The following is a 27,499-nucleotide window of genomic DNA, read 5'->3' on the forward strand; positions in this document are numbered from 1 at the left end:
CAGGAGTGTCCAAGTTATGACAAGTGTAGAATTTCCTCAGGTGACATGTTAGAGTGTGTTATAACTAAATTTTGCCCTGCGAACTAAGCTACAGGTATACTGCAGCAGGTGAACTAATGCTTGAAGGCAGGTCCTTGGTCCATGTCCTGATAATTCATCAGGAAGAACTTTTAAAACAAGTGGTTTACCATTACCATTCATTTGCAGAGACAGGTTGCAAATCCACCTCTGCTTTGACAGCTGAGCTTGCATGGCTGACTTTATTCTAAATCCTAGACATCCAAATGAAATCAGTTGTTCCTTAAGCTATAAGTAAATACCCAAAACAAATCTGATTGTGTGCAAGAGATCAGTTTTATTCTTCCATAATACAATAAAAGTTCCAGTTATAACTTGCAGAGATGTGTACTAGACCCTTAAGACTAGATACACCAAAATCACTACCTGCCAGACATTCCACAAGGAAGTACAGTGCCACTTTAGAAATTAGATTAGATTACAAATTAGATTTTCCTATGCAGAGTGACAGTGTGAAGATTTCAGTGGAGGCACAACACAGGATGCAAGAGAAAACAAATCAAACATCTTGACAAATAAAAAAAGTACTTAAAAAAACTTTAGAACTGGTCAGACTATAGTGATCTTCTGATCCCTTAGAGCCCACATTTTCAAGATAAAAAGATCACCCACGTATTCATTAGTAAAACATACGTCAGAAATTTACAGTTTTAAAAGCAACATAATGCTAAAATAAACTTTTAATTGAGCTTAGATTCACCAAGCTTCATGCACTGGTTGACTAACACTTCAGGTCAGGTATGCTATCACCATCATGACCTTCATTTCAGTTTTGGTTTTGCAGTTTCTCCACCTTCAATTTTAAAATCACTGGAGTTTAAACATCAGTTTTCTTTGAATCACATCTTTCCATTAAAATATTTACACTTTTACAGAGAAAATTAGATCTAGATTACCAAAACCAGTAAAATGAAGTGATATTCTCATTCCTTGAACTTTCATCTGTAAGCAAACCAGAATAAGTTATTGCAAAATAAAAACAAACTACAGATGCGGTACATCAGAAACATAAGTTACTGGAAAAACTCAGGTCTGGCAGCATCCATGGGGAGAAAGAGTTAATGTTTCAGGTCCACTGACCCTTCCTCAGAAATGCTGGTGCAGTTGGAACATTAATATTTCATGGATTACATCTAATCAAGGATTCCAATCTATTTATGACCTCCTGTGAACTCATTTTCAAATTTTTGGCCATGGTTTTTAAAAGCAGAAAACCTGCAAGATTTTTAAAAACCAGGAACGAGCAACACTTCTGTACTTCCCACTGCCTGTTCCTGCCCCTTAAGAACATACCTCTTCCTACCTCTACTTCAAATTCTCCCTCCTGGTCTAGCCCTTGCCCACTTAGATCAGTGATTCCTCCGACAGTTTACGTTAGTTTCAGAACTCCAGTTTGCAGGCACCAAAAGCCTCTTTACCATGAACGTGCAATCCCTTTACACATCCTGATGGGGGATGATGTCTCAGGGTTCTCTACTACTTCCTGGAAAAGCAGGCTGAACCATCTTCAACCACCTCCACCTGGCTGAGCTGTCCTCCCCCTTAGCAGCTTCTTTTGCCCTCATTTACTTCAGGTTGAAGAGGTGGCCATTGGGACCCATGCAGGTACAGTTATGCCTATCTTTGTTCCAATGCTATTCTGGACCCCACCCACAACTCAATGATATCACTGGTACTGCATTCCTCTCGTCTGGATTTGCTTCCAATTTCTACCCTGCTCTCAGCTTCACCTGGTCCATCTGACTCCTCCCTTCCTAGACATCAATTTTTATTTCTGGGGTTAAGCTAGTCACCAACATCCACTACAAACCAACCAACCCCCAGTTACCTAGACTATATATCCTCTTATCCTGCTTCCTTAAAAAGGTTATCCCATTCTCCAGTTCCTCCATCGCTGTAGCATATGTTCAGACAATATCAACTTTGACAAGGGTGCCTCAAAAATGTCCAATTCTTCCTCAGAGGATTCCCCAGCACCCTTGTGGTAGGGCCCTCTGCACACAGTCTGATCAAATTTCCTATTCAGCTCTCTCCTCTCCTCTCCTCCACCCCCTTCCACACCAGTGACAGGGTTCCCCTTGTCCTTACCTACTAGCTCAGCAGCATCCATACCCAGACAGAATCATTAGCCACAATTTCTGACACACAGACACCTACAGAAGGCTGACTGGGAACTGTTCCCTCTGGGACATCCTGGTGCACTCCTCTACTTACAACAAATACCCACAACACCTTCCCCTCAAAGTACAGACGGTCTGTTTACTTCTCTCCAGTATCCATGGGCCAAATTACCTCCCAACGAAGCAGCGCTTTACCTGCACTTCATTCAATGAATATTGCGTTTGCTCCTCAATATAGTCTCTGCAACATTGGGGAAATAAAGTGTAGACTGGGCAACTGCTTTACAGAAAATCCTGCCCACAAATCAGAGCTTCCAGATGCCTGCACTTCAACACCATCTTGCTCCATGGCAATCTGCCTCAGGCTCTCTGCAAGGCTCCAAAAGCAGTGCAAGCTGGAAGAACAGCACATTTGCCACTTGGGAAATCTAGGGTCTTCCAGACTCCGTTCAACAAATTTTAGGACTGGAGTTGTTCCATGTCTTTACTCTGACCCACTAGGCCATATCACATTGTGGGCGCACAACCTATTGTTAGCCATTAACAATCCCAATTAATAGCTCTTCACTCCTACTGTTTCATTAGCCATTCCTTTGGTCTGTCCAACTGTTCTTCCTCCTGCCCCGAACAAATTTATCTTCTGCATAAAAACTAATTTCCTAGCTGCCATCAGTTCTGATGAAGGGACACTGGACTCAGTATTAACTCTTCTCTCCACAGATGCTGTCAGACCTGTTGAGACTTTCCAACCATTTGTTTTTGTTTGATTTCCAGCATCTGCAGTTCTTCCAGTTTCTACTTCCCTGCATCACTTTTTACATTTGATAGTGAAACTTTTCATATAGTTGAGTTGCAGTGAACTCCTGCAACAGTTTATAGACTCCAAATGAAACATCACAAAAAGCTGTTTGGCCAAATAATGCCTGCAACTTTTGAAGGTAGTATTTTTGGAACAGCTTCCAAAGCAATACAATACTTGAAGCGCAGTCACAATCCAATTAAATTGCTGCGATTTTTCTTGTAACTAAAATTTCTACATGACTACTTTGGTGATCCTGTGGTTAAGAATGAAACTAGAAAATTTGCAACTGGTCATACAATCATGACCACACCCTTTCAGGTATTGTTCAAATGAAAAGCTCTGTACTCTACTTTTACCAGCACTGCTAGCAAAAAAGTGGTTTCTCATCTACAGTAAAACCATGCACTATGTTGAGAAGCACAAGGTTTTTAGACCCTCTAACTTGCTGTTTGGAGGAAATCAGCAACTTTTCTAGTCTGTCTACTAACTGAAATCCCGAATCCCTGGCACCATTTAAAAATCAACACTTCAGTACAATTCAAAAGCCTTAATATCCTAAAAATGGACCAAAACCAAGAATATTGCAACTGCAACCTAATCAGATTAAAAACCACTGCTCTCGATCTTCCACTATGTTCAGAATGCAAAATTTGTAATTCACCATTAACTTATTGCAACATTCATACACTCCCAAATGGCAATATATCTTGCATTAAAAAACCCACTTGCTCAGGCCAGCTATTTTAGTGTTCCAAGTGTATAGAAATAGGTTCTGTACCTGGTTCCTTAACTGAAAATTATTTGCCTTGAACAAACCTTTGGCCAGAAACAAGACACTTCGTTATTTGAAGTTCACAGCTCTTGTACAAACAAAGAGAGGACAGCATGGAGGGCTTTATTATTAAGTCATTGATGGGCCTAATCAGCATCTGATCAACTATGAACTGGTTGAAAAGTCCTATTCCTCTGTTGGATAGATGGTAAGCTGAGAAAAAGCTTGGACAGGGAACAAAGCCTGCTACTGGTCAAGCCTAACTGTGCATTCCTAATTTATAAAGAAAAACTGACAAGTGGTCCTACTTCTGATCCTGGTCATAACTGGATTAGACAAATCCCACTTTATTCTATTTTTTTGAGTAACCAAATGCTTTGAAGAGAATGCTGAAAATATTTTGACTAATTAGTTTGCCAAGGCAACTCAATACAGTGACAACAACCACAGTAGTTACAGGTGCAAGATATTTTGTTCTGTTTGTACGACATTATAAGTTACCTTACAGCAAGTAGTCCAGTTGAAATTTCAGTTGACATCCAAGCTCTTTAATAGCCTAATTTGCAGTATTAAAAAAGGAGTTTTAGTTGGATTATGGCATTTGCCTAGTTCAGGCTTCACTAGAGGTTGTGCTCAGGACTGTAACAGATGTTCATAGTGCCCAGTTACTTTTCAAACACATGAAAACAAAAAAAAAAAGATAAGTGGACACAATTGCAGCTTGGCAGGAAAAAAAAAAGTCCAGTCAAGACGAGGAGTAGATAACTTCTCCACATCCTCTCAAAGCACGTGCAAACGGCAGCTGCCAGAAAGTTAAGCACATCACAAGAGTTGGAGCTACTGCCATATTCATAAGTATGGATGGTTATAGCTCAGATTTAGTGGCTCACCATCTATATTAATTCAGTTGTAGGATGCTTTGTATCAAATCTTTAGGATTTGAATGTCACTGCAAGTTAGTATTTTTCTGCATGGATTCCAAGATGGAAATGTCCCAAATATGCAGTTGATAAATAGTGACCATGAAGTCAGCATGTAGCAATTAGTTCTTAGATAAGTGGGTTGGAGTACCAGCTTTGCAATGGATCAGGAAACTGCTCTATCTACTGCACTACAGGACCAGGTTTTGCTGAATGGAGGAAGCTGTTCTAATCACTTCTTGTCCAATAATTATCAATTTTAAAGTGACACATGCATGATACTTCAGTGTCATGTTACTATTGACTCAGATCACCAATATCTGTAACAAATGACAGTGAAGTACATACTGGCATTCAATTATAATTCAAGCAGTACTCAGACCACATCCAGCTAAGATAGCAGTTGTGAATTTCAATTTTGCTGCATACCCATGTTCTTTGTCTTAAGCAGAAGAAGTTGAAAAGGAGTAACCTTGTTGACTTGGTGTGGATCGCCATTACTGGCGGATAGCAATGCAATTTGGCCTAGAAAGAGCTTTGGATGCTGAGCAACTGCTCCATGAAACATCTTGCATTATTGTACTGCTCTGCTCAACGACTAGATTGCCAGCATTTGAAAAACTAAAAAAATGGCAATGTGCCATTTTGCCTCAAGACAAAAACCTCAAGCTATTTTCAATCTGCTCAGGTTACGGAGTCTTGCACAATGTATACTGTAATTTTCAGTTTAAGCCAACTTTCAGTTCTTCAAAAGAAATTTTGGTGATCAACCTTAAAAAAAAAGGTGTTGAAGATCCTAACTTAAATGCACAGAAAGAGACCTTTTGGTCCAACTCATCAATGTCACCCAGATATCCTAAACTATCTAGTCCCATTTGCCAGCATCTGGTCCTTATCCCTCTAAGCCCTTCTTACTCATGTACCCATCCAGGTGCCTTTTCTAAGGTTGTAGTTGTACTTCCACCAGCAGCTTGTTCCATATACTCACCACTTTCTACGTGAGGTTGCCCTTCAGGTCCTTTTTAAAGTCTTTATCCTCACCTTAACCATGCACCCTCCAGTTTTAGACTCCCCTACCCTGGGAAAGGGACTTTTGCTATTCACCCTGCCCAGGCCCTTCAATTTCATAAACCTCTTAAGGTCACGCCTCAACATCCAATGCTCCAGGAAAAAAGCCCCAACCTATTCAGCCATTCCTTATAGCTCACACCCTCTAATGCAGGCAATATTCTTGTAAATTCTCTCTGAACCCTTTCAAGGGTAACAGTTCCTATCAGGGAGACTGGAACTGTACACACTCTTCTAAAAGTCACCTCAGTGTCCTGTACAGCCACATGACATCTCAACTCCTATATTCTATTCACTGCTTAATGAAGGCAAAACATGCCAATGTCTTCTTCACCTGTGCCTCCACTTGAGGTATGCACTTGCACCCCTTTGGTCTCTTGCTCTGCAACACCCCCTAGGACCCTACCATTAACTGTACAAGTACTGTCCACGTTTGCCTCACCAAAACACAACACCTCATTTATCAAAATTAAATCCCATCACCACGTCCTGGCCTTTTTGATCATCCAATCCAGGTCCTATTGCACCGAGGTAACCTTCACTGTCCACTATGCTACCAAGTTTGGTGGCATCATCTGCAAACGTACTAACAAGACACCCTATATTCACATCAAAAATCATTTGTATGAACAAAAAGCATTGGACACAGTTCCAATTCTTGCAGCACACCACTATTCACAGGTCTCCTGTCTTAAGTGCAACACTTCACCACATTTCCTACCATCAAGGAGATGGCGTCCAGTTATATAGCTCCCCCTGAATTACATATGATCTACCATGCCAAACACCTTCCTGAAATCTATATAGATAGTATCTACTATTCTACCTTGAATCTTCTTTGTCACATCTTCAAAAACACCTCAAGTTAGAGAGACACAGTTCCCCACATACAAAGCCATGTTGGCTATCCCCAAGTCAGTCATTTCCATTCCAATGGAACGTATATCCTGTCCCTCAAAAAAAAAATCCCCTCCAACAATTTACCCACCACTGGCATTAGACTCAGTCTCTGGCTTTATCTTACCACCTTATACAGTGGCACATTAGCCAGTCAGTCCTCCAGCACCTCACCAATGGTGGAGGATGATGCAAACATCTCCGCAAGAGACCCTGCAATTTCATCCCCAGCTTCCCACAAAGTTTGGAGACACACCTGATCAGGTTCCAATGATTTATGTAGCTTTGTTTTCATACTTCCAGCACCTTTTCTGTAAGATGGACAGTTTAAGAGATTACTATTCATTCCCAAAGTCCACAGCATCCATGTCCTTCTCCACAGTAACTACTGACATGAAATATTACCTCAATGTCCTGTGGTTTCACAGACTGCCTATTCCAGCATTTGGCAAAGAGCAATATAGCTGGTCAAAAAAAGGAGCAGGTTCTGATACTGTACATCAGATAGGTATGTTGGAAATATTCATCACTACCTTGGCTTTGGTTATAAAAAAAATGTGAACGACTTCGCAAATTAAACCCCATACTGACATGTTTCTTGTGGCTTTGCCTGGAGTAACTTCACTCATGTTAAGCATATATGAGTTGTTACGGTTGCTTCACCCAATGCATTAATGCTCCTTTCTGGGCTCTGAGCTGCACTTTTGGCCTTACTTTACTTGATGTTTTCTACTAGAATCAAACCAGTTGTATTGAAATAACAAGCCATTTCAAAAACAAAAAAAAAAAAACAAGTATTTGGCAAGACAGCTTAACTGAATACAAATATGAAATTTTTAAAGTGTTTCTCTCCCAGAAGTTTCCTATGGATACAGCAGCACAGAAGGTAGCTTGGCTGTTTCAGCACTGCAAGAGCAGCAAAACCAGTCTCACCCTGGAGAAGCTCATCCTTTATCAGTCTGGCAGACATCATTGGTGACAGGTGATGAGAAGCGGAGACCCAAACATTGTTCACTCCTGCTTGAGGGCTGCATAAGAGAAGAGTGTGCAGTTAGTGACTTAGAAAAAAGTGCAAAAACAATCAACCACTACTTCACTAAAAATGTGACATTAACAACAACATTATTTAGAGGGTTTTTTAAAGTCTTAACATTCTATCTATAGGATAAGGTCTTGATCTCACCGGAACAACAAAAGACTTACATTACTGGGATGTAAAAGGTCAAGGGTCAGTTCAACATACTCCCGCTCAAAATGAAACAGATGAAAAACGAGTAGAAAGCAACTTAATATTTGCACTTCACTTCCTATAATATAGAGACTAGGCAAAGTGCATGGTCCAATACGACTAAAACAAACATGAGAATTGGCAGGTATCATTCAAAGAAATCACAAGCAATTTGATTTCTAATTCTGAAAAATGTAGTAATTTAATAGGTAACTAGAAAGTGTTACTAGATAGATAGAAAACCATAATCCTAATGAATATCCAAGTTCATCAAACCTGTCCTTCAGATGTTAGGCCTGTCCTCCCAATCCTCTGGTGTAGGTGAGTTAAAGGTTCGTTGATACTATTTGGTCAGACAGGGAGACTCCTCTGTTGCATCTCGCTCTTCACCCTACTATTGGCAGGGATAACCTTCAGGAATCTAGGCCCCACATTCTGGAATTCTCGCCTTAGAAACCATCTCTGACCAAGACTCTTCCTAATACTGTATCCATGTTCTTCCTTTATGGCCGTGATAATCAAGGTAAAAAAAGTTCTATATAAAATGCAAGCAGTAGTTATCTTGGCCAACATTTTGTTTTATAAATAAGCACAAATCATTCATCCTACGTTATTGGTAGAGTCTTGTTAAATATAAAAATGGCTCCCACATCACTACACTTGAACTGGAGTACAATTAAGCAGAAGACCCTCAGTGATCATTAATTGCAGTGCATTTTATATGAAGGCAAAGCTCCATGTTAAACTGCAAATTCTTAGTTTTAATCAGTGACTTATCATTCTATCTCCCATTCACCCCATTTTAGTATAAGAACTTTTGCTATTGTAAACTTTCTATAAGTCCAAATCATTTATCTACTTTGCTTCAAAATATCGAAGCTGTCTTGAGAACTGGTTGAGTACAATTATGTACTTACCCAATGTGATGACCTTGAACATATGGAACTACAAGAGAACAATGTTTCCAGAGTCAAAACTTCAGTGATCAAAAAGCCAACTAGGAATTCAGATTCTCTTAACCCTTTTCAACTGGTAGGCGTCACCTAATTTGTACATTAGTCAAAATTTCATTGCTGAAGCTGAATATTCTAAAGCAATTTTATTTTTAACAACCAGTGACAAGTGAAAAGGGTGCAGGCTGCAGCAAAGCCTTTTGAGAGCACCCAATATGTAAGTTTGCTCAAATTGTTATTTCCATTAGAGTTGGAAATTTTCTTTACATAATTCTCAAGTCTTGATTTCTGCCAGACCCTCTACGCCAACCCAATATCCTAACTCAAACTTAAACATGCAGCACACTCAAAAGCAAGTGAATTGTTGTGCTGATTTATATAGCCAAGGAGAGCTAGGAGCCAAAATCAGGTTTTGCAGACAAGGTTGACTGCAATGTCTTAGCTTAAAGGAACTTTCTGAAGCAGAAATATGCAGGGAATAAGGCTTAACTGTTGTTTTTACTGAAAGTTACCCAGTAACTACTTGTTTGGTTTATATGAAGTAACAAATCAAAAGACTCTGTGTTCACTCGTAAATTTGAGAGAATGCTGACCTGTGCAGCCTATAAGAACTTTAAATTATGTTTGGAGTATGGGATGCAGACGTTATGCTGCAGCTGAAGAAAACCCAAATTAGATTCCATTTAGAGTACTGAGAGAAGATCTGGGTACCACACCGAGGGAAAAAAAATGTACAAGGTACAACAAGAAAAATACCTGGATTTTTGGATCATACAAATGAAGCCTGTTTTCTGCAGACTTTAGGTTAAGACACTTCCTAAAACTGCTGTTATACTAGATCACTTGTTAATTTTAAATGAGGCTGATAAATTTTTGTTCAGCAAAAGGGATATGGGCCAAAGGCACATATGTACAGTTAAGCCACAGATCAGCCATGATCTGATTGAATGGCTGAAGAGGCTCATGGGGCTGCAAGGCTAACTGTCAGTATAAAATTTAAATTCCAGTAATCTCCAATTTCGTCCCTACATCTCAAATCTTAACTTAGCGATCACTGGAAGTACTGTACATTTACTTAAAACCAATACTAAGTCTCAGCAACACAAGTTGAACAGATAGAATTAAGTTGCAGGTTGTACCCAGGAAGGTTTCAATTGAAACAGGAAATGCTTGAGCAAGAAAGGTTTGGCAACATCTGTAGAGAAGTAGTTAATATTTCAAGTCTACTAGGAAAGGTCATATTGGATTTGACATGTTAACTTGTGTCAGATGCTGACAGAGCTACATAGTTTTGCCAGCACCTTGTTCATTTCAAATCTTCAGTATTGTGCATCGGAAGCTTTTTGAAATAATTTAATTGAAATTTCTTTTGTGGGAAGCAGACAATCCAGTAGTCTGCATCAATATATTGTGAAGTCTCACTTTAAAGCAATACAGTCAGGCACAAGGAGTTTGTAAAGTACTTAACAGGGGCTAGTGTCAAACCTCAAAAAAACTGGATGAAAGGTCACACAAAAACAAACATGCACACCCTTCAAAAGAGAAATCAGAACAAAGTCAACAATAGTAGTTGCAATAGGAAAAAAGTACAATTAGGCCTAAAGAACATTAAAAAGTTTCAGCACTGCAAATGTGCAAAGCTAAAATTCCACAACCACCACCTCCAGAAAGTTAAAACTGGAATTACTTGTATTGACAAATTATCTTCTCTATCCCATAGCCTTATCAATGGATCAACTCCACCTAAACCAACAAATCTGTACTTTTTTTAAAAAAGGTGACAACTACGTTTATTCTTCAGTGTGCCTGGGAACAAGTTATGGAGTATAATAAAATACACAAAGAACAGGAAACACAATCAAATTGCTACAGACAAAAAAAAGTTAAAACCCTCAGCATCTTCAAGTATTGCACCCCAGAAAGAGACACTACAGACAAAAAAGGAGATAAATTCAATGTAGTTTATTATGAAAAAAGTTAAAACAAAAAAGAATGCAGATTTCTTGGTATGCATTACTCGTGTACATTTTGTAGCTACGCAACCCCCCCCCCATTTTTTACCCCTCACCCAACCCCACCCCAAGAAGAACTAAAAGGCATATCCTCCATAATCTCTGGCTCTGCTTCTATTACTAACACCGTAATCTCCCCTGTAGGGTCCAGCATATTTCTCCATACCACCCCCTCCTCTCATGGGACCATAGTTGGACTGCTCAGGGGAGTAACTCCCAAAGTTGTCATACATGTCATCGAAATGGTCATTATTGTATCCTCCTCTTTCTCCTCCACCATAGCTCCCAAAGCCGTAATCCCGAATTCGATCACCGTAGCTGCCTCCCGAGAAAGAACGATCACGCCGAGGATACCCCCCATCACCATAACCACCATAGACGTCGCCTCGATTTCCTCTATCATTGTAGTAGCTGCCTCCGCCGCCATACCCGGCCGCGTTTCCAAAATTGCCATTACTCCGACCGTTTCGCTGGCTAAAGTTGCCAGCTCGGCCTCGAGGTCTAGTTCCGCTCTGCATCTCCTCCTTCGACAAACCTTTCTTGACTTCACACCGGTAGCCATTAATCATGTGGTACTTCTGTATTACCGCTTTATCAACAGAATCATGGTCATCGAAGTACACAAAGGCAAAGCCTCTTTTCTTGCCAGTCTCTCGGTCACAGATCACATCTACTTTCTCAATCATACCATAGTCTGAGAAGTAGCTTTGTAAATCATTCTCGCCAAGGTTCTCTTTTATACCGCCAACAAAGATCTTCTTTACCTTCATGTTGAAGCCAGGTTTGTTGGAGTCTTCCCTTGGCACAGCTCGTTTCAGATCCACCGTGCGGCCATCTAAGACATGAGGCCTAGCAGCCATTGCAGCATCCGCCTCGCTCGGCGAAGAATATGTGACAAAGCCGAAGCCTCGGGGGCGCCGGGTGATCGTATCTTGTACGACAACACAGTCAGTTAGCTTCCCCCACTGCTCAAAATGGTTCCGCAGGTTCCCCTCCACCGTTTCGAAGCTGAGCCCGCCAACAAATAGCTTACAGAGCTGTTCCCTCGCCATGTTGCAACAACTGCTTTCACTTCACACTGCGAGAGACTGACTGCCTGCCTAATGAGCGCCTTATATAGTGGGGAGGGAGGGGGCGTGGCTACACCCCCGTTCCGCCGTTCTGATTGGCTCCTCCCTGGCTGCTAGGTAACCTCAGCCCCATTCTGTGCTGCAGTTGAGGAGCCCTGTCTGTTCCATTGTCCTCCAGAGAGAGAGAGAATCATCACCTCAAGCTGCAAGCTAGTGCTCACCCCAACAGAAACACAGGCTTTATTTATAGTAAGGAGCACATTGTAATCTTGGGCGCAGGTCTGCAAGCCTCTAACTGTTTAACGTTGCCTGTTGTGGGTGTGTTCGAGTGTGGAGGCCCCTTAGGCCCGTATGGTTTCCTGTGGCGCAGAGAGAGCAGGAAACCGCCAGATTGCCTCCCCCACGGCGGGCCCTTTTCGAAAGGCCGGACGTCAAGCGAGCGGGCCCCCGCTCGTCAAAAATATGAATCGCGCCCACGCGGCCCGGCCTAAAATGGGCGCCTGCCGCCCCAGTATCGTGCGCACTTTGCCACTTCCCATCTCAGTCAGTGCTACGCCTCGGGCGGGAGGGGCAATGGAACAAGTGACATAGGAAGTAAATTACACACAAACAAGAAGTGAACTCCAGGAGCGAGTTTCTCTTTCCATATTTTAACACGTGTGGTGTAGATGGAGCGGAAGGATTAGATAGATTTCCTGTGTTATCTCGATTAGAACTGGCACATGCAATCTAGTTGTTACTGAAGTATTACATTCTGTCCTTAGTTTCTGTTATCGCGTAGGAATTTATAAAGCGAGAAATTATCAATGCAAACCTAATAATGAGTAATTACAAGGACCATTAACTGTGATGCAGTGGAAACTAGGGTTGCCAAATGTGATTAAGCGTAATCCGGTACGTTTCATCGCTTACCCTCACCAGTCCCTGTGGCACACTGATTCCTACAGCAACTGGAAAGCAATAAGACCCCATACGTGGATGAGAATCGACTGTAAATCAACCACAACGCCACCGTTCTCCACCCACCCCGGACAACACACACCATCACTTCTCATTTTCGGAAATTTTATGTCTGGTAAAGAATGCGTTCAAAGAAAATGACAGAAATAAACTTTATTTTCAATATCACAATGATTACTCGCCACAATTGTATCCCGGAAATTGATCTTCAATTCCTAAGAGACTCCAGTCACATTCTGGTAGGGATCATTGACGTGTATTAACGAGTTGATATGATTTGGAGATGCCGGAGTTGGACTGGCGTGGACAAGGTGAAAAAAAAATCAGACGACACTAGGTTCTAGTCCAACAGGTTTCTTTGAAATTGCAAGCTTTCAGAGCGTCGTTCCTACCTCGTGTGGTATGATAGGGAGGTATAAGACAATATTTATAAGCAAAAAGTTAACAACTTTAAAACGAGCTGCCCTTATTGAATCCTTTAATTAGTTAGGAAGTGGGCTGCTGATTAAAATTCAAAATCCAGATTCCTTACAAGTTTTTGTCCCTAGATAAAAGTTTTATCAATGTACAAGAGGTGATACTCCGGTTAGACAATGCACTTTAAGTGTGAGATCCTACTTTGAATCTGTCTATGTTTAAAGCTGAGGTGCAGTTTTATCTTTTTGCCAACATAATCTGCTCTGAAAGCTTGCAATTTGAGTAAACTTGTTGGACTGTAACCTGGTGTCATTTGAATTTTGAACAAGTTGATAGAGCTTGTATGTATATAAATGATACAACATTTCACAAAATAATTCCATAGAATCTCTTCTTCTTCCCCAAACATTTCCTGGTGTCCCAAAACCAGTAATGGCAAAAGACTCTGCAGTTTCCACCACAATGGACAAGCAATGGCCCCATTCCCATTTCTAGGTATAGTCCAGTTACAATATTTTTGATGAGTTCTGAGTAGTGAGGGGAAATAATGTGTTGCTGCAGAATTTAAAGACTTGAAGGAAATAAAATAAATTTGGTTCATTTCCGTGTCTTATTTTGCACAAGTTTCGAGGTTTGAGATTATGCAGTAGGGCAAAAACTGTAATCAACAGCAAATTCTCTAAAGGAGGAGTGGAAACATTGCTACAAATATGGCTGATTGATACTCTCTTAGCTGAAGCACTACAGGATTGTTTCATTTAGTTAATTTAAGCATTGCATTGATTACAGTTCAGGAGACAATTTGGAGTACAGGAGTTAGCATTGTTACAGCACCAGGAACTCCGATTCAATCCCAGCTTTGAGTGACAGTCTATGTGGAGTTTGCTCATCCCCCCTATTTTTGCAAGGGTTTGCTCTGGTTTCCTCCCAGTTCAAAGATGTGCAGGCTAGATGGATTGGCAATACTAAATTGCCCAGGGATGTGCTGGCTAGGTGAATTAGCCATGAGAGATGCAGGGTTAGAGGGTAAAAAGATGAGTCTGGGTGGGTTACTCTTCAGATCAGTGTGGAGTCAATGAGCCAAATGGCCTACTTCTACACTGTAGGGATTCTATGATTCTATCTTGTCTGTATTGGACTTAAAACATAAGAAATAGGAGCAGGATTAGACAATCTGGCCCATCAAGCCTGCTCTGCCATTCAATAAGATCATGCCTGATCTTTTCATGGACTCAACTCCATTTATTTACCCACTCACAATAAGTTTTAATTCCTAAATAGTGTTGAACAGTATATTTATGCCTTAAAAACAAAAACATTCAACACAACAGTCTCAACTGGTTCACTTATGGTTCCATTCGAATTTAATTGAATTTATTGTCATGTGTACTGAGACAGAGTGAAAAGCTTTGTCTTGCGAGCAATACAGGCAGATCACAGGAGTTAAGTAGCATAGATAGTAAATAATAGGTAAACTGCAGCAAAAACAAAACAGTTACAAGCAAAATGTTAAGAGTTTTTGAGTCCATTCAGTAGTCGAACAAAAGTAGGGTGGAGTGAGTGCGAGTGGGCTTCTGTACTTTCTCCCTGATGGTAGAGGTTATAGAAAACCATTGCCAGGGTGGGATGGATCTTTGAGAATGCTGGCAACCTTTTTGATTGTGGGCCTGGTAGATGGATTCTATACATAGGAGGTTGGCCTTTGTGATTGTCCAGGCAGAGTTCACCACTCTAACTGTCTCTGATCTTGAATCGTACAGTTGCCATACCAGTTAGTGATACATCCAGAGAGATTGCTCTCAATGGCGCACCTATAAAAGCTGGCAAGGGTATTTGCTGTCATACCAAATTTCCTCAGTTGCCCGAGGAAGAAGAGACATTCTTGGGCCTTTGTAAGCAGTGTGTCCACATGAAGTGTCCAAGAAAGCTTGTTGTGGATGACCACTGATTTCAGCTCTGTTCTGTTTATGTGTAGGGTGGCATGAGTAACATCCTGCCGAAAGTCAATATGTGCCTTGGTTTTGCTAGCATTGAGAGCTAGGTTGTTCTCGGTGCACCATTTTAGCAGGTCTTCCAACTCCCGTCTGTTTCATCGCCACTGAGACTCGACCGACTGTGGTGTCATCAGCAAACTTGTAAATGGCATTGGGCTGGTATTTGGCAATGCAGTCATGGGTATATAGTGAGTACAGTAGGGTGCTGAGTACACTCCAGTGCCACCTCAGTCAAAGCAAAGCAAAATGCTCAGAGACACAGTATAGCTTTACCTCCATCTTTATTCTGAGTGAATTCTCGGTCTTCTCTCGAATAGTAGATTCTTAAGGAACTATATAGTCACTTACAGGGAGCAGCATCCAAATAAGGCAACATCTATATTGATTGGGTAACCATTACAATCATTGAGCAACAGCAGTAAAGATTAAATAGTCTGGCATTATACAATGGATGTTCTTAACCTTGTTAACTGGCTTCACATAATGAATTCTTTACTCAAACCAAAAAAAAAACTCTTTTCCTACCTACTCATCTTTACACACTTTCTCATTCCCTCCTTTTATCATTTCACGATAACCACTGAAATGGTGTTGTGGAGAAAATGTAGAGATTCACCAGGAGATGCAGACAGTCCTTCAAGAAGGAAGTCTTTTATTTGCAAAAAAAAAAACCAGTGACACTGAGAAAGCAGATTCTAGAATGCACACGAACCTCAGGGTCCTTTTTTTTTAAAAAAATATCTTTATCATGTTTCTGTTTGATTAATATAGTTGGACATGCTGATATGCTAAGTACCTCATTCTAGCTACACAATAAACCAATGATGTTAGTTTCCATTATCTCTTTAGAATAATATTAAGTAGAATGTACAACTAATGTCACGGTTAGATATTTAATACTAACTCTTGCAACAATGGTCTTTCATTCCAGACTAATTAATATTTTCCTAATGTTATTAGATATTTATTATCACCTCTGCTACAGTGATCTTCTGTTCCAGACTAACCCGTCGTCATGATAGCTATTTAACTATCCCATATATTACAGTAGTCTCCTGTCTCAAGCTGACTCTAACTATTAGATATTTAATGTCATATCCCAAATATTTATGGTCCCAGTCTTGTCATACTGACACTTAACAGGGAAACTACCTCTACTAATTGTTATCTCATCCCGCCATAGTGACCTTTCAGCCTTAACCTGACTCTGCTAATTAGTGTAAGAGCATTCCACTATTTTTAACCCATCCTGCCTTCCACAGATTGCCAGTGGTCTTCATGCTTTAACTCTTTCCATGCTCTTTATTTTCCATATTCCCCCTTTTGAGACCTACTGGTCTCACCTAGAGAGAAAGAAAACAATAAGCTCAGCCCTAATACAAACAAACAAAGTAGTTCCCAACACGGACTAAATAATTTTCGGACGCTGAGACTTAGAGTTTTTCCTCCGTTCCTGGGATCCCTTGGGCCAAAAAACTCTGTCCTCCAATAACAAGAACAGAAAAAAAGACTCAAGATCCCTCACAATCGAGGACCCACACTTTCTACAGAAAGATCATAGTCGTCCCCACGTAGACATATTCCTTGTACTGTGGCGGTTGTCAGATCATAATAGTTCAGCAGTGGGGTCATGTCAGAGGAGTAAGCGCTTCCAGGGGTAGCTGAAATGACCACAAGTTGCCATGTAGTGACGTGAACTAAAAAAAAGGACTTATAAAAGCACAAAAGACGCAGGCAACAAGTAAAAACACATCTACAATAAGACCAAACTTGACAAGCCATGCTCCCCCAAGACATTATTCAACCAATCAAAAGCCTGATGACCAAACCCCGCATTGTCTTTTAGCTCCAGTCTTTGATTCTTTAGTGAGAGATCCCCTAGGGCTAGTGTTGTTAGGTATAAAGGCACAGAAGTGCTCCCCAAACATCTCACAAACCCCACCTTTTTCTGTCAGTATCCAAAGTCCTGTCTGTTTTGCCATGTCATTTTGGTAGTAGCATCCAATTGTTCTCCCAAAGCCACAAGGGCATAGTCAGTATAAATGATAAATCTCTGCTGGTTGTAGTAAATGTAATTAATCCATTCAGCATTCTTGCTAACCCCTATCACTGCGACGAGAGCCTCCCCGCCCACGGCAATCTCATTGCGGGCCTTAAACTCATTAGGAATATCTCTTGGCTGTCCAATACCATCAATCCAAATTGCCGGATCAGGGACATACCATTGCTTAGTTCGGCGCAAAGCTGACTGACGTAGCATCAAGCTGCACATGTGGCGATATAACTACCTCGTGTAGGAGCATTACACAGGCACAGCTGCCACTCCAGTCAGCAGGCAGCAGCGGGTAAAACCCACCTTTCTTACCACACAGCCGCTATATGTCTGCCAGTAGGATGCATTGAGAATTTAAAATAGCCCCAGATGTGGTGTCCACCTCTAGTTCAATCGTATACCCGTAAGGACCCTTAAAATAGTCTACTGGTGTGGAACCATTTCGCTTAAAGCTTTCAAAACTCAACCCTTCCTGTATTCTAAAAGCAGCCATGGGGAACGTGTAATTAGTCTTACTGGTGGACCACAGGGTACAATTGCCACACCACCGTTGGAGTTGATGCCTGCCCATGTCATCCTGCTGATAGAACGTAGAGACCTGAAGTAGGAGGCTCCAAAACAGGCAATGGGATCGCCCGTAAGTTGATGAATCATCCAGGTTAAGAGATCAGCTAGAGTGCTGCAAATGCCATTGAGTACAGGTGGTTGAGTTATAGGGCATAGGGCCAACATAGTATGAGGGGGTTGCCTTAGTACACAAGAAACTGTCCTGTCTAGCCATCATTACGGCTGTATAGTTTGCCCATTGATACCAGTGATTGTCATGGGTGCATACCCATGTTAGGACACAAGGTTTGCACTTTTAATACATCTTTGCCTCCCAACCGGAGTGACCCTGGCATTACCAGTCCAGGTCTGCCAAGTTAAATGGTCTCCAAGTCTGAGTATGCAGGCCTGGCATCAGGGGTGAGGGGGGAAAAAAAAAAAAAAATCAGGGGCATCACCCATGTCTTCCCCATCCCTGCTGCTAGGAGAACTATGCTCCACATCCCCAACACTATCATTTCTGGAGTGGAGTGATCAGTATCTCCTGTACCTTGTTCGGAACCCTGCTGAGGGGTACTAGCCTCCTCTGTGACCTGCCCATATCAAAGTTCCTCAGCCTCAACTCCACTTACCTCAGTTTTAGAGTGAATTTCTGCCGGTGGGAGAGCTTTAGTACAACGATTAAGGTGGTATCATATGTGTGTTGTCCTTCCACTTGGATGGTGGTAGGCGATGCCTTAGTCACTACAAAAGGTCCCTCTCTCCTTGGCTCATTCAAGAATCTTCAAAAACCTGCAAGTACACCCAATCCCTGGGTTTAATAGGTCCTTCCTCATTGACAGGTCTCTGTTCCCTTTGTGTTTCCTGCAGATGGGTAGTCTCATGTATCATAGTTAGCTGCTGCATATATTGCTTAAGTTCTAAGCTTAACTGCTCCAAGCTAGGCCCTTCATATGGGCCTTTCCACCTAGGCACTGGCATAGGTCTACCTGTGAGCATCTCATGCAGTGTTAGATTGGTCATGCGATAACTCATTAGTGCCAGTGCATCAATCCAATTAAGATTGGTGCTTGCGCAGATCTTGTTTAATTTGGCTTTCAAGTGTCCCATTAATTCTTTCCACCATATCCTGTGACTGGGGATGATACATGCATCCACATCTCTGTTTGATTCTCAAAGACTGCAGCACCAACTTAACTACTTTCTGAATGAAGGCAGACCCATTGTCTGAGCCGATTTCCAACGCTATACCAAACATTGGGATAACTTCATTTGAAAGAAATTTCACTACTGTCCCAGCTCATCTTCCTTCATTGTCACTGGCATGCTCCGCTGGGGTGTTACCTTCAGATTCCCTGTCAAGTTGCAGTATACTAGGATTTTAATATAGTTGCCATCCCCAGACTCCCAAACTCCTGTCATGAGCATATGCCGTTCCTTAATTGTTTCTACATGCCTGGCTATAGGTCCTAAGTCTTTAGATTGATATCTCTTATTTACCAGTAAGGTTAAATGTGGTGCAGCACCTAGTACACTATACCACTTTTCCAGGAATGCATTGCTCTCTATTTGCAGGATCATTCCCTGCTCCCCTAATACTATTGCTTCACTTCTCAAATATTGTGGACCAGCGACTTCCTGCTGCCACTGCCTCTCTAATACCTCATCCGGAGACTCAAATATCACTGTACAGTGCAGCTCAGACTTCGGTGGTCTTGCTTTAGTCAATATAGTCAACACTTCTGCTTCCCACATCACCCAACTGTGTTGAATATCATTACTATATCCCCAATCGCATAAACATCTTTAACTTCTTGCATCGCTAATTATATATTGGCCTTTTCCATGACAAAATATTACTTCTAAGCATCCCTACCTAACAAGTTAATTGGCATCTCTTTAGACACTAATATTGGCAGAATGATCTTCCATTTCTAATCTTACTGGAGCTGTAAAGCAAGTTACCTGTGATTTTCCTGAGAACCCTGCAGTCTTAACAAATTTACTTGACACAGGAAGGTGAGAGGCATACCGCGGCTATACGCAAGTGTATGTAGCTCCAGCATCTACTGCCCTTCTATATTAATTTGTATTACTGGTTCTTGATCAGCCTCCCATGCTACTACAGGGTAGTTCCCGGTCTCACCCAGGTTCTCAGGGCATCCCTAGCACATCCCGTCTGGGTTAACAGGTCCTGCTGGGTCTGTAAGTGTCTGGGAAGTGGCCACTAGGGATTCCTGCTGTCTAGGCCCGCTGTGGGGCAGAGGGGGCCTGGTCCAATAAGAGTAATTCCTCAAGTGGCCTGGTTGATGGCATCCCCAGCACATCATTTCTGGCCCCCCTTGAGCCTGATTTATCATGTACCTTAGTCTCCTATTCCTAGGTTCCTGACCTTGGACACTCCAGTTCTGTTTAGGCTGTTTAAATCTGCCCTACCCTGGATACATGACCTGTGGGGAAGCTTCTAAGAACCTCCATTGCTGGCATGGGACTTTCTGGCTACCTGATAGGACCCCCCTTGCACCAGCACTTGGTTCATACCAGTGTTGATTATTTGAGCTGCATTTACACCTCCTCCTGCTGTTCAGACAGTTTTTGTCTTTTCGAAACCTTTCAACGGCATGAGCTACATGATTTCTAAATTTCTGGTGGCTCACTGATGTCAGACCCACCTCCTCCAGTCTTGACCGGACTTGGGAGGGCATTGCCTCAATTGTGGAATTTCAGAACATTGTGGTCAGCAACTGATTAGTCTGTGTCTTGCTCGGTTTCCCATCTCCACTTTTTTTTTAAACTGGTTTCTCCAAGTAGGCAGCCGGGTTTTCACTTTCTCCCAGTGGATCCCTTCTCAAAGCCTGGGGTCCATTTGGGTGGATAACAAGTCTCTTAAGGCCTGCCATACATTGTCTCACTTGATCAAACCTGACTCCATCAATCATTGGATTGTTTGCCAGGCAGATCCAGAGTTCCCCAAGGAATGTATTGTGGGTTTCTCCCCTCTTTTATAAGCAGTGGTAGCAGCCTTCACTGTTGGCCCTTTTTCCCTTTACCTGTGCTACTTCTCCATAAATCCCCCTCAGGCTCTGAATCCGATGCCATTTCTAATTCCTCCCATCCTTTAGCTACTAGGGCCTTTTTCTTTCCTTGTCTGTCATCATCCCTTTCTACTTGCTGTGTGCCACTTTCACTGTTTTTCTCTTCAGCCCTCCTTTCATATCAGCACGAGTATTCCTCAATTGCTTTTTGTTTCCTTAGCCCACGCAGCACACTAAATCTCATGTTTCAGCTTTTCTTGCTCACCTTGTATGGCTTCTATTTACCCGTCCCTTTTCTCTCAGTTCATTTGTCTTCCGCACTTGCATCCCATTCTAACTATCCCTCTATTTCTACTGTTGCCTTTATTACTGGACACTGCTTCAATGTCTCTTCAACTCCTCCACATCTGGGTATGGGGTGGGGGTGGGGAATGTTGATTCCTGTAACTGTTCAGCTTCTTTTGCAGCTTTCCTAGTCACCACAGGTGACTGACAAGCTACCTTCAGTTCCTCACCCTCTTTCCTGAAAATTTCAGTATTTCAATTTCCTGATCCCTCTTTTGGTTTCTATTTTTAAGATTTATCTTTCGGCTTATAGTTCTTAGTCTTTCCATCTCATCACACACATCAAAAAAGGTACCTTCTTTTGGCCATTTAGTCAATAAATCCTTAGTTCTTTTTCCATATTTTTCAGAATTTTTTACAATATCATTTCTTGCCACCAGAAATTTCTTATTCAGTATCTCAACTGCAGTCCCTTTATCCATGTTAACATATATTTCAGTCCAGCTAATGTATTATCTCTGCTCTCAAAAAACACTTCCTCATACCATTCAAGTCTGGTAGGGCTTTGTCAACAGTGTAAACAATCCCTAACTTTATAACTTGCAATTGTCCCTTACCAATCTATCAATTCCTAAATGTCCTCAATTGCAGCTAGTTAATACAAACTTATTCTCATTCAGCCTAAACCAATCTAGCACTCCATTTTCAAAATGCACCAATCACTAACAGTTTCTTGAAAAATCTGTCAACCAAAAAAAAAAATTACATTCTTACAGTACAATATAAAATCAAAATACCCCTGGATCTCAAGCTCCAGTGAAACAAAACATTTAACCACCAAACTATTATGCATACAAGCCAGATCACAATGATTAAACTATAAAATTTCTCAGACACACCCACAAACAAACATTCTGCAAACTACAGCTGCTCACTCTCACACACACACGCACACGGAGCCTTGCTGCGAACAGCCAAGAACTCAGCCATAAATCAATCTCTCTCACAGCCAGAGCCTTACTTAAACAGACCCTTTGTTCATTTCCAAGAGTCTAATTATCCTGCAAGCCTTATCTAAAAGATTCAACAGTCTAGTAACACTAATACTGACTATTCTCTGCTATTTTACTTTTAATCATCCACTACCAATCTGCTGGCTTTCTAAACAGATCTTTCAGCGCTTTTTGTAAAACTATTTCCCCTTATTTATTCTGCCCTATGTATTCAGGCCCTCGTTTCCTGCCAGGTGTTATCTATATGGTCTTATATTCATCACATGGACTTTTAGCATCAACACGTGGACCTTTTACTCAGACAATTGCTACATTCTATTCTTACTCCCCCCTTAACCCACTGCGCAGTTTTGTTGACCAATTCTCCACGTCTCCTTCAGCTGCAATTTACCCCTCACCTTTGGATCTTGGATCAGAGACCCTTTGGCAAGTTCCTGCACCATAAACCTCTCCAAGCCAACAGAATATAGTCCAAATTCACAGCAAAAGTACTAATTTTTTTTTGTTGGGTACCCTTATTCTGTCAGTCTTGGGGAGTGCCCCCAGTGGACCAAGAAGCGCCCTGTCACTGCTGCCTTCTTTCCAGGTGGGTCTCTGCACGACCCTGCTCCCAGCACCAAATTTGTTGTGGAGAAAATGTAGAGAATCACCAGGAGATGCAGAGAGTCCTTCAAGAAGGAGGTCTTGTATTTGCAAACAAAAAACCATGACACTGAGAAAGCAGATTCTCAAATGCCCACGAACCTCAGTGTCCGTGGTTTTTAAAATATTTTTTTAAAACCATGTTTCTGTTAGCTTATCAGCATATCCAACTATATTAATCAAAGTACCTCACTCTCGCTACACACTAAATCAGTGATGTTAGTTCCCATTATCACTTTAGTTGTACATTCTACTTAATGTTATTCAAACATCACGGTTAAATATTTAGTGCTAACTCTTGCAACGAAAGTCTTTCATGCCAGACCCTACTTAATATTTTCCTAGTGTCATAATTAGGAATTTATTATCACCTCTGCTACAGTGATCTTCCATTCCAGACTAACCGGTCATGATATTTAATTAAAAGAGAAAATGCTGGAAAATCTCAGCAGGTCTGGCATCATCTGTAAGGAGAGAAAAGAGCTGACATTTCAAGTCTAACTGACAGCCTACTGTAATAGATGTCTCAAGCTGACTCTACTAACTATTAGATATTTAATGTCTGTCCCAAATATTTATGGTCTCAATCTGGTCATACTGACACTTAACAGGGAAACTACCTCTACTAATTGTTATCTCATCTCGCCATAATGACCTTTCAGCCTTAACCTTACTCTAATTGATGTAAGAGCATTCCACTATTCTTATCCCATCCTGCCTTCCACAAATTGCCAGTGGTCTTCATGCTTCCATGCTCTTTATTTTCCATAATTGCAGTACCAGCTTTCATAAGACTCTTGACAGCCAGTATTTAAGCAAGTTATTGACACACAGCATACAAATGATTATAATGACAAAAATTACTAGTCCATTACAGTAAATAGAGTTTGAAGAATCCTCTCATGTGGAAAAATATTCACTAGTAAAAATTCTTAAATCCACAGTCCATAGTGACCATTCCATCCCCTCCAAGTTGAGTGGAAATGAGCCAGTCATCCAAAATCTCCTTCAATAAAGTCCAACCTGAAAACAAAATCCAGTCTGTCCTTGCCGACCACTTCATGGAGAAATCTGAATTCCACTGTAAGGACAGTTAAATACTTCACGAAACGGACGAGGCTTCCATCCTTCCAGAGATGCTGCAGATAGAGGATACCAGTGTATCGGAGTGTGAAGTGCAGCAGCAGGATAGGTGAATGCAGCATTCTTTGCTGCTTCTAATCCTGCTCTGCTGTCAAGTGTAACAAAGCCAACTGGCTGTTGTGATGTTAGCTTTGTCAGTGAACAATCATACCCCTTAAAATGATCGAAAGACAAGGTAAAGCCCATATGATTTAATGTCCAAAGGAAGGCCACTGTCAAAAATCGTACCAACGTCCTCTTCACTATTATTAGCTTCTTCACTTTTCATGCTTATGACTGGGGAGCTGATTGAATCCATTGGATCAAGTTGTGGAAGGGTGGTCTGAAAGCATGCTTTACCTGTGAATGGAGAAACTCTAGAGACAATGTTAGCTGCTGAAAGTATCTTTGCATTTCCTGTCATTCCTTCCTTGCCAAGGTGATTATTAGTATGAAGACAGTCACATTTAACTACACCAAATTGTCTCTGCCTATTTCAACATTCTCAGTCATCTTGAAGTGTTACTCTGTTCACTATTTATGACAGTCTGGTTTTATACAATCCATAAACTTCTAAATTGAACTGCCTAAACAATTCAGGCAGTTATAAAACAACAATCAGTGGTCCTAAAAATCAAACCCTCGGGGGACCCCTTTTAGGTTATTCAAAAAAAACTTTAACAAATTAATACTTGGCTAACATGAAAACTGTCAGGAAAAAAGTATTTCCAAAGTCTAGAACAGCAAGAAAAACAATAAGATATTTCCTGTGAAGAGAGAATTGAAGAAGCAGTTTCAGTTCAGATTTAAAATGTCAAAAATTCATTGGAAACAAATGCTGAATATTTTAAAATGTTCTCCAAATGAAACTTCTCAAATAAAAACAAACAGAATTAGTGGCAATTTTGGTAGAGATCAACATTCTTTGAATTTGCAAAATGAAGGGGGCCAATGAAGTCTTAACAATAATTCACAGAACTGAAACAACTCAGCCTCAAGTTCTAATATTCTCTAAAAAATCAGAAAACATCAAACTCAAAATGCAGTGTTCTTTTTGAGAACACTCTGCATTAAAAACACAGCCAAAATATTATGATACAATATTCTCATATGGCTAAAGCATGACCACTGACCCAACTTTTTTTTTTAAAAACAGGCATTGTAGAATTTGAAACAAATCAGAGGCGTAAGGTACTCAATTTGTTTTAAAGGTTACAAGTTTGATAATTTTAAGGACATAATGTTGTACAATTTCAATGTAAAAACAAAATCTGCCCTATTACATAGCCCACAAAACACATTGAATTGAGATCCTAATTCAAGCAAGGCAAAACACATTCACTTAAAAGGATTTTCTGAACCAGTATTTTAACAAACAAATATTTTTAAGCAAACACTCTCAGCATGGTACAATTTACATTGAAACTTTCCTTTTTCAACACAAGTATTAGTACAACCTTAATTTCAGCATTTCTCATTTTTGGTTTTTTTTTGCATCCTCTCACTGAACGGAGAGAGAAAACCCTCACAGCAGACCACACGTCACTGCAGTCCCCCAGAAGCCACTGTCTTCCCCCAGAAGAAAGACTGGCAGAGCCTCAAATTTCACTACTGGGGACTTTAACCCCCTTCTCAGTGTATTCCTCATGGGGGCTGAGACCCCAATCAGACACAGAGGTCTCGAATCTCACTTAAAACACAGAACTCAAATCCCAGTTAAACACAAAACACTCAAATCTGACTCGAATTACATTACAGCAAGAGGACTTGATCCTCAATAAAACTGAAGAGACTCAAACCCCACTACAGCACAGAGGACTTGAACCTCAATTAAAACCCAGGGAACTTGAACCTCAGTACAGCACAGAGGACTTGAATCTCAATAAAACCCACCCAATACAGTATTGAGGGCTCAAACCTTAAAACCTAGGGGATTCAAACCCCAAAACAGCATAGAGGACTTGAACCTGAATTTTACCCAGGGGACTTAAACCCCAATACAGCACATAGTATAGCTTTACCTCCTTTATGTCAGGTCCAGGCCAGAGAGAGGGAACAATCACTCATGTGCACAGGGACATGAGTTCTCTCAAACAACAGATTCTTAAAGAATCATATAGTCACTTGCAGACAGTAGCATCCAAATAAGGCAACATCTATATTGATTGGGTAACCATTACAATCGGCAGTAAAGATTAAGTCGTCTGGCATTATACAATGGACATTCTTAACCTTGTTAACTGGCTTCACATAATGAATGCTTTTCACCTTGTTAATTGGCTTTACATAATGATTGCTTTTCACCTCATTAACCCTCTACCCTTGCTTCCAGCACCTCATTGTTTACTGCAAGTTTTTATCTCGTCAAAGTCATGTCAGCTGAGCCTTTATTACACAACCCAAAATTTAACTCTTTCCCTACCTGCTCATACCTTTAATTGGAAGCACACTAGCTTTCGGAGCAACACTCCATCAGGTGATTGACAATCACCTGATGAAGGAGCGTCACTCCGAAAGCTAGTGTGCTTCCAATTAAACCTGTTGGACTATAACCTGGTGTTGTGTGATTTTTAACTTTGTACACCCCATTCCAATACCGGCATCTCCAAATCATGCTCATACCTTATACACTTTCTCACACTGGGCAGGGAATGCCACAGATTCACAACCCTTTGGGTGACAAAGTTCTTCCTCAACTCAGTCCTAAATCTGCTTCTCCTTATTTTAAGGCTATGCCCCTAGTTCTAGTTTCACTTACCAGTGGAAACAACCTTTCTGCATCTATCTTATCTACTCCCTTCATAATTTTATTTGTTTCTATAAGATACCCCTCATTCTTCAAAATTCCAATGAGTCTAGTTCCAGTCTTCTCAATCTCTCTTCATAAGCCAACTCTCTCAACTCCGGAATCAACCTGGTGTACCTCCTCTGCACCCCCTCCAGTGCCAGTAGATCTTTTCTCAAGTAAGGAGACCAAAACTGTGTAGTACTTCAGGCGTGACATCACCAGCCCCTATACAGCTGCAGCATAACCCCCTATTTTTAAACTCCATCCATCTAGCAGTGAAGGACAATATTCCATTTGCCTTCTTAATTACCAGCTGCACTGCAAACCAACCTTTTGTGATTCGTGCGCAAAGACACCCAGTCCCTTTGCGCAACAGCATGCTGCAATTTTTCACCTTTAAATAATAGAGGAGAAAGTGAGGACTGCAGATGCTGGAGATCAGAGCTGAAAATGTGTTGCTGGAAAAGCGCAGCAGATCAGGCAGCATCCAAGGAGCAGGAGAATCGATGTTTCGGGCATGAGCCCTTCTTCAGGAATGAGGAAAGTGTGTCCAGCAGGCTAAGATAAAAGGTAGGGAGGAGGGACTTGGGGGAGGGGCGTTGGAAATGGGATAGGTGGAAGGAGGTCAAGGTGAGGGTGATAGGCTGGAGTGGGGGGTGGGGGTGGAGAGGACAGAAAGAAGATTGCAGGTTAGGAAGGCGGTGCTGAGTTCGAGGGATTTGAC

At 41.3% G+C, this 27,499-nt stretch overlaps 1 protein-coding gene and 1 long non-coding RNA gene across 2 annotated transcripts in view; one reads left to right on the top strand and one right to left on the bottom strand.

The window, feature by feature from the left end:
- Nucleotides 1-335: 335 nt before the first annotated feature.
- On the bottom strand, nucleotides 336-11,946 carry LOC122556626 (heterogeneous nuclear ribonucleoprotein A3-like). Its single transcript, XM_043703553.1, has 2 exons — nucleotides 7,591-11,946; nucleotides 336-1,020 (listed from the first exon to the last, which is right to left on the bottom strand). Exon 1 carries the CDS (start codon nucleotides 11,900-11,902, stop codon nucleotides 10,928-10,930), a length of 975 nt encoding a protein of 324 aa, XP_043559488.1. The 5' UTR covers nucleotides 11,903-11,946; the 3' UTR covers nucleotides 336-1,020; nucleotides 7,591-10,927.
- Nucleotides 11,947-12,042: 96 nt separating this feature from the next.
- The window catches only part of LOC122556628, a 28,306-nt gene continuing 12,849 nt past the window's right edge, over nucleotides 12,043-27,499 (top strand). Inside the window, exon 1 of the long non-coding RNA XR_006313589.1 lies at nucleotides 12,043-13,191. This is a non-coding gene — a long non-coding RNA (uncharacterized LOC122556628). The remainder of the gene's footprint in view (nucleotides 13,192-27,499) is intronic.

Source organism: Chiloscyllium plagiosum, chromosome 14 (assembly GCF_004010195.1).
Source record: "Chiloscyllium plagiosum isolate BGI_BamShark_2017 chromosome 14, ASM401019v2, whole genome shotgun sequence".
NCBI lineage: Eukaryota > Metazoa > Chordata > Chondrichthyes > Orectolobiformes > Hemiscylliidae > Chiloscyllium > Chiloscyllium plagiosum.